The sequence below is a fragment of the Scomber scombrus genome, chromosome 13 (genome assembly GCF_963691925.1).
Source record: "Scomber scombrus chromosome 13, fScoSco1.1, whole genome shotgun sequence".
NCBI lineage: Eukaryota > Metazoa > Chordata > Actinopteri > Scombriformes > Scombridae > Scomber > Scomber scombrus.
The window spans coordinates 19,650,219-19,657,797 of NC_084982.1; the positions used below are offsets into that span (position 1 = coordinate 19,650,219).

Consider the following 7,579-nt stretch of genomic DNA (forward strand, 5'->3'; position numbering starts at 1 on the left):
AGTTTTGTTATTGATTTGCAGTTCAGACAGGTCATAGTCTCTATGTGAAAATGTTAAGAGTGTAATTCCTTTTGCAATCGTTCAATTTGAAGGGTTTTTTTAGGAATCTGAGTTAACTGGTAGAAATTGTACAGAAGGAAGGCATTATTTTTACCACACTATATTTAATCTTGACTCATTTTAAGCCATTAAAGGACCAGTGTGGGATTTAGTGGCATCTAGTGGTGAGGTTGTTAGATGTTAAAGGGCTCATTCTAAGGTAATGATTCTTATTTGTAGGTGATTATACACTAATTAAAACATACTTTTGAATATTATAGTCCAAGTCTGTTCAGCTAAATGCCACTAAATCCTACAGACTGCACCTTTTTATATAAAGGATAAAAGGACTCATTACGTCCCCATCAGGACTTTATTCCTCCTGAGCAAGACTTTGACACAGCATTTAGACTTTCGTGTTGGGGAACTATATTTTATAGACAAAATAACTGAAAAGTTAAGTGAATAAATATGATTTTTAAACATCCAAAATTATCTTTTAAAAGCTTTTATTTTTCCTGTCTAGAAAACTTTTGGGGAAAACAGGAACTCGTGTTCAGTATTTCTAAAATGTTGTTGTACAGTATCGGTCTGTTAACTGGTGGAATGTAACTAAGTACAATTACCTAAATACTGTAATTATGTATTTCAATTTGATGCTACCAGTGACAGTTCTACCTTGTATGGCACCCTGGGCAAACCCCCTCACATATGTGTATGAACATATGTATAGATATATATATATATAGAGAGAGAGAGAGAAAGATATAAATAACAACCAGAAATACTGAAATTATATACAATCATAGGTGCGCTATATATATATATATATATAAAGAGAGAGAGAAAGATATATATATATATATATATATATATATATATATATATATATATATATATATATAAAGAGAGAGAGAAAGATATAAATAACAACCAGAAATACTGAAATTATATACAATCATAGGTGCGCTAGATTCCCCCGCTCCTCCTACCTCAGGCTTTCAGTGGAGAAACCTGAAGTCAACCTACCTCTGCCTCTCTCCCAATCTCTTACTTCTTACTGTGAGATCTTCATCAGCCAGCAGAAGCTGCTAGTTCACAAACTGGAAAAAGGGCACCCACTGTAACACGGTAAATTGACCCACACAGTGACATTAAGGTGTTCTGCGCCGCCCCTGGCATGATGCTGCCCTGGACGGCTGCCCATGTTGCCTATATCTAAATCCGCAACTGGATGCTACTTGATACTTCGACTCTACTACACTTTAGAGGGAAATATAGTAGACTTAACTGCATTTATTTGACAGCCTTAATTACTTTTTCAGATCGAAATAAATTTGATTCAACCTATTTTGTTTGGCATTATAAACATAGTACAAAAAGTAAAGAAATTCGTGTTTGGTAGATTGGTCACTCTGGCATTAACAGCATGCCCAAGCTTATCCCACAAGATTTGACACATTTTTCATGGATGCAACCCACATACTCAGCTCTGCTGCTCATCCCACAAATGCATGTTCCTTACAATAAACAGGCTTTCCAACGGTATAAGATTTTTTGCCATGAAGCTTTGTTACCACAAAGAAATAATCTACCAAACACAAATGTCATTATTTTTTGTGCTATGTTTATAATGCCAAACAAAATAGGTTGAATCAAATTTATTTCAATAAATATTCTATTTTAACATGTTCGAATACATTTTTAAAGTCTGTCTTAAACAATAGTCAGATGTCTAAATTATCTTTGAAACAGATTTCTCCTGCTGTAATCATATTTTTAGGTAGCCATGCGCCAGACTTTAGTGTGGGGAGTGGGTTTGTTGGTTTTGTGTAGTACCGATAACGGCCACTAACCTCAGGGTGGCAGCAAAGGGCGGCCGGTGACGTCAGTAGGATGTAAATACTCGGCCCAGAGGCCTGATCGCTCTTTTCCCTCTTCCGCGCTGTTGGGGCGGCCATCCTCTTCTCACTCTCTGGAAGATTTAACATCGAAGCCGCTAAAATGCGTATCTACAAGTGTCTCATCAGCGGTGAGTATTCCCGTTTGGTTCCTTCTCTCGTGTTGATGGGGTTTCTGTGGTTACCGGGGAGCTGTTGAGGTGTTATAAACATGTTAGTGGAGAGTTGGCTAATGCTAACTCGTGTTAGCAGAGAGTTAGCCTCCCTGTCGGTGAGCTACAGGCCGGGTAGCTTGGTAGCTGTGGCCGAGGTTTAACTACCGGCAAGTTGATTTAAAGTGTTCAGCAGTCAGTATGGTGGTAAAGATGATGGTGGTGGAGGATATAAATGTTAGTCACGATATTGTATCGCAGTGCGGCCTGTGGGCATCATGAAACCATCGCTGCTGTTTAATTCAAGCAGTAATGTCTGACCGGCTCTTTCTCTTTTTCTTTCCCCTTACTTGTTAGCATTAGCATCACCCAGATAACGTGGCACAATGCAGCTTCTCTGTTTATAAAACTCGTTTTTTCACATCGAGATGTTTGATTTGTTTCCTAACTTAGCTGCTCAGGATGTTTTGTTTCCTGTGATTTATGGCACCAAGCACAGGAAACGCTTTGTGGTTTATTTTTCTTTTTTTTAATGATGATGTGATAACTGCGATAATAATGCTTAAAATGCCTCCTTTCCTCAGGTGATGAGATGTTCTCGGACATCTACAAAGTCAAAGTATCCGATAGCGGCATCTTCTATGAAGTTGAAGGAAAGGTGAGTCAGAGGATGGCTGGACAAATTAACACGAACTAGGCCTGGGAAATATATCAATATTACATCAGTATCCTGATATGAGACTAGATCTTAGATATTGAACATTGTAATATCGTGATATGAGACTAGATCTTAGTTATTGAACATTGTAATATGATATGAGACTATATCTTAGCTATTGAACATTGTTATAGCATGATATGACATACATGTTGTTTTTTGCCTGGATTTAAAGCTTGCTTTACAGTAAAATTATGTAATTTTCTAAACTTACCAGTCTGTTTAACTTATGTAAATAAGCCTTTTATATATTTATTTATTTATTACATTTGCAATATGCAGAAGTTCCTGAGATTACATACATGTGTGCAATGTTCATGGTATTTACACAGTAAGGACAGCATCAGTCTTTAATTACTGTGAGGAACTGAAAATAAACCAGAAGCACAGTGGACCCATACAGACTATGGAGCTTGTTAATCGGTTTATTGCAGCTGTTACAGTAACGACTATAAACTAATTATGAACTCAAATTAAACGATAACCAAACTTGAACTTCAGCACTGCATTTACAAGAATAGATTTAGTCCATTGTTTAAACATTTAACTCATCAAGTAGCTTGTTTTGGGGGTTTTTTACATTCAGGGATGTGCTGTCGGGTTCATGCCTTTCCTTTCTCATACGGACACATAGATGTGATCATAAACAACAAAGCAAAAGCTTAAATAAAGGTTACGTGTTCATTTAACACACCAGATTTAAATTCCCCTTCAAACAGTTTACAGTGATATTGGCGCACATCCAAACGTCAAATAACCTGAGGTTAACCAAATGCTTTAAACAACAAGTTCGCAATTTTTCAAGTGTCTTTAAACAGCCAGGTGTCCAAATGAACATTGAAACAGGTTGTTCTTGCTGTAATCATTCCTCCTGTTCATACTGACCTTTTAGGAGATGAATTCATAATACTCTTTCAATGTAAGTAATGGGGGAGAAAGTCCACTGTCCTCCTGTGCCAAAATGTTTTTAAAAGACTTGATATTCAATTGATAAAGAACATAATTCATGGGTTTGTAGCTTAAGAAATCATTTTGTTCACTGACTTGTGGTTTGTGTTGGTGGTGTAATCATCATCATCCAAATGTTCTCATTGCGAAACTTGTCTCACCAGAGATGAGATTTGTGAGTCATGTGATGAGCACTACTTTTTTATGACGTAGAGGGTGTTGTCTTTATGTGACGTCACCATGAGCTGTTTCTATATCCCCTTTTAAAGCACCAAACATACAATGTGAATATTGCCAATATAATGTACTAGATTGTGATGGAGACTGTTCCAAGAGTGTCTTTTTGAGTTCAGTTCAAGAGCTCAACTTTTCTAGGATGCATTAAAATGTGATTAAAATATATACTCTTGGGCTGTCTTTGAAAAGATTTTTTTTTTTTGCACATTTAGATTACAGTTTGTGCTTTTCCCCCCCCCCAAAATGTCAGTGTTACTTTTGAATTTGGTTAAACTATTCGCATGTTTTTGTGAAAGCCAAACTTGATTTAGACAGATACAGTGAAGTTAGTTCTCTCACTATTCAGGCAAACATGTACACTACAATGAACTCATCTTAACCCGCATCATCCTCATTGACAACAATTCTCTTCTCAGTGTGAACTTTTTGAAATTGAAATATTTCTGTTATTTGTGTCTAGACCGTCACCAGGACAGAAGGGTTTGACGAGGCTTTAATAGGTGCCAACGCCTCTGCTGAGGAAGCGATAGAGGGCACTGAGTCCAGCTCCGTCTCAGGCGTCGACATTGTCCTTAACCACAAACTGCAGGAGACAGGCTTCACCAAGAAGGCGTACATGACCTACATCAAGGAATACATGAAAGCGTGAGTATCAGTGATGGGTGGAAGTGGAAATCACAGGTTTCTCCTCGCATCTGTAAAAAACACACACGATCTTGGTCAAATATTGTGACCCAGTGCAGCTGATGTTCCTTTGTAGAGACGTGAAAGACGTTTTGGTCAGCACTCATAATCTTCTTGTGTGTAAATATCAGTAATTAATTCCTGTAATACTGCAACAGATTGGCGTTTCCAGGTAATAAATGTTAAGATTTTCAAAGTCTGAATATGTTTCGGGGAGTTCTTAAAAATGTAATAGATCTAATAAAAATCATGTGAACAGCTTCCAAGGATTGTTATAAAATTTAGGACTGGATAACAATTACTATTTGATGACTTGGTTATCAGATGAATGTCAGAAGAGCATAACATACTTCAACTCGAGGCAGTACAAAGTTGGATTGATACTCTACTCTAACTGCAGCTGTACAGATTTGTGATTTCTTACATTTATATACTTTTTTGCATGTCCAGCATCAAGACCAAGCTCGAGGAGGGCAACCCAGATAGAGTGAAGGAATTTATGCAAGATGCCCAGACAGAAATTAAGAAGATCCTCGGAAACATCGATAACTACCAGGTAACTATGCAGGGCCACACTTCATATTCACTAAACATATTCCAGCTAAAAGTAGCTGAGGTCAGAGGAACTTGGAAAAGTAATGGCATGTCGGTCTTAAGATATCAATACGGAATATTTCATCTGTTGTTCATAATGATAAATAAATAATGTGAATAAACACTTATTTTTAAATTCTTAGACACAGTCCAGTCCAAGTTGTAAAAAGCAATGGATCTTGTGATAGAACCACTCAAACCACCAGATTCACGTTTAAATGGCGTGTAAAAGTGACATAATTGAATTTGTGCCATTTACCAGTCCCACTAATTAAGTGATGATAAATGGTTACAAGCCCAACTGTAAACCAGCCTCTTTTTTTTTTTTTCTCATCGTTTGTTCATGCAACTAGTATCTCTTTGGAAACTGAACTTGCACTGTTTTATGTATTGTTATCTGACCCATTGTCATTTCTCTCTGCAGTTTTTCACAGGGGAGAAAATGGACCCAGAGGGCATGGTTGGACTGCTGGACTACCGTGAAGATGGCATCACACCATTCATGCTTTTCTTCAAAGATGGTCTGGAGGTTGAGAAATGTGTAAGTACTGTCAGAGTCTGCATGAGTAAAGTTTTTTCTTAAATTAAGCTGTTGTAGAAAACCAGCAGCCTCGTTTAATTTACAGCAGCCCACAGGCCCCCCAAGTTTGAATTCAACAACTTTTGACACGTTTTGCTCCAAACAAACCCAGAAAGGCAAACTACCATTAATAGTGTGTAGTTGTAGCAACAGTTCTTTCCATCAACCATAAATGAACTGTTTATCACGTGCGGTTAACAGATGAAAAGGGTGTACTGAAAATGGTTCTTTGGTTTGAAGCATTTGATTCAATTAAAATGGCGACATCTGCTGGGCAGCTACTAGTGTTGCACTTGTATGGCTGAATTAAATCAGAAGTCATGATGAAACAGCCAGAGTAGAAGTAGTCTTACTGCTTTCCTTTTATTATATTCAGTGAAATCAGCGCTGTTAAAACTGACCACAGAACCAGTGACGCTCCATATGTTGTGCCTAGAGTCGCAATGATTACTAAATAGATAAATGATACATTTGCTGCTTTTTTTGTCATGACAGTAAACTTAACATCAAGCTTAGTGTTCAGACAAAAAAAAATTATCATTTGAGATCACCTAAATAACTTTTCTTATATTTGAGTCACTAACATGACTGTCAAGTTTTTAAAATATCCAGTGGCAGAAATTGATACTTTTTTAAAAAACTTTTTTTTTGTCAAAATGATCAAAATTACATATTTTGTTAGATGAAGTATTGATGTCCTTTTTTTTTTCTTTTTTCTTCCAGTAACTACCTGAAACTACATCTGCTTTTCAACTGGCCGCTGCTTCCTGAATGCTCCCACCCAAACACCCCCCTGCCCCTCCCCACCCTGTAAGACCAGACAGCAGGAGCACTATTTTACATCATGCCTGAACAGAAACATTCTTGTAAATTCACATCGTGGCCCACCGCACTAATCCAGAGGCTGGGTGAATCAAACATGATTAGTCACTGAATACAGTTTTTAAACTTTCTTTTGGCTTTTGCAGTGTTTGATTTGTGTCCCAGGATTAGCCCAGTTTTTGTAATTTGAAAAGTGAAAAAAAAGAAGGCAGGGTGGTGAGTGGTCGTCTTCTGCCTGTGTTTTAGCAATGATCCATAGACAGGTCGACCACCTCAGACCTCTTTGGGTTTTTTGGTTGCATTAAATACAATTCCATCTTCCTCGAAAAAGACTTGTAGTTTTAATTTGAAAATAAAATCTAGCACCACCACTTGGAGTTTTGCAGTGTGTTTCTGGGAAAACTTCAATTCCAATTTGTATTCAAACTTTTGGGTTTAATTTTGAGTCTTCAAGTGTGTACAATATATTTCTTTTAATCCATTTGAATTGAACTCTGGTTTCTTTTTCCCTGGGTGTGATTCTTTTGAGCAGGTCTGAACACAGTAATCACCTTTCCTTTAAAGGCACATTTACGGTCATTAAAAAAACAAAAACAAAAACTGAAAGGTACAGGACTGCACTGAACTTTTGGGTAACCGTTTTCACCCCTTGAACCATTTTTCCTTTCTGGGGTCTCCCATATGGGGCAAACTGACCTTGAAAATAAAGTGTCTGAAAACGACTAAATCAACATTGATACGTTTTTCTTGCTGTAATCTTTCATACTGACAGAAGATCCCTTCAAAATGCACTAATGGGGATGGGGGACAAAATCCACAACCCTCTTTTTTTTTAAACAATGTATTTAAAACTTTATCTGAAGTTAATGTGAAGCTTCAGATGTCCAAATTAGTCCAATCAAAT

General features: G+C 37.2%; 1 protein-coding gene across 1 annotated transcript; it reads left to right on the forward strand.

The window, feature by feature from the left end:
• The first annotated feature begins 1,944 nt into the window (after positions 1 to 1,944).
• Positions 1,945 to 7,046, forward strand: tpt1 (tumor protein, translationally-controlled 1). The gene is made up of 6 exons (XM_062432280.1): positions 1,945 to 2,071; positions 2,677 to 2,750; positions 4,456 to 4,640; positions 5,130 to 5,235; positions 5,698 to 5,814; positions 6,577 to 7,046. Exons 1-6 carry the CDS (start codon positions 2,044 to 2,046, stop codon positions 6,577 to 6,579), a joined length of 513 nt encoding a protein of 170 aa, XP_062288264.1. The 5' UTR covers positions 1,945 to 2,043; the 3' UTR covers positions 6,580 to 7,046.
• The last annotated feature ends 533 nt before the right edge of the window (positions 7,047 to 7,579 follow it).

Bases quoted from the DNA above. Each gene is read 5' to 3' on its own strand.
- tpt1 (XM_062432280.1), top strand. From the start codon at position 2,044: ATGCGTATCTACAAGTGTCTCATCAGCG. The intron at 2,072-2,676 runs GTGAGTATTCCC...TCCTTTCCTCAG, and splicing joins CTACAAGTGTCTCATCAGCG to GTGATGAGATGTTCTCGGAC. The intron at 4,641-5,129 runs GTGAGTATCAGT...TTGCATGTCCAG, and splicing joins ATCAAGGAATACATGAAAGC to CATCAAGACCAAGCTCGAGG.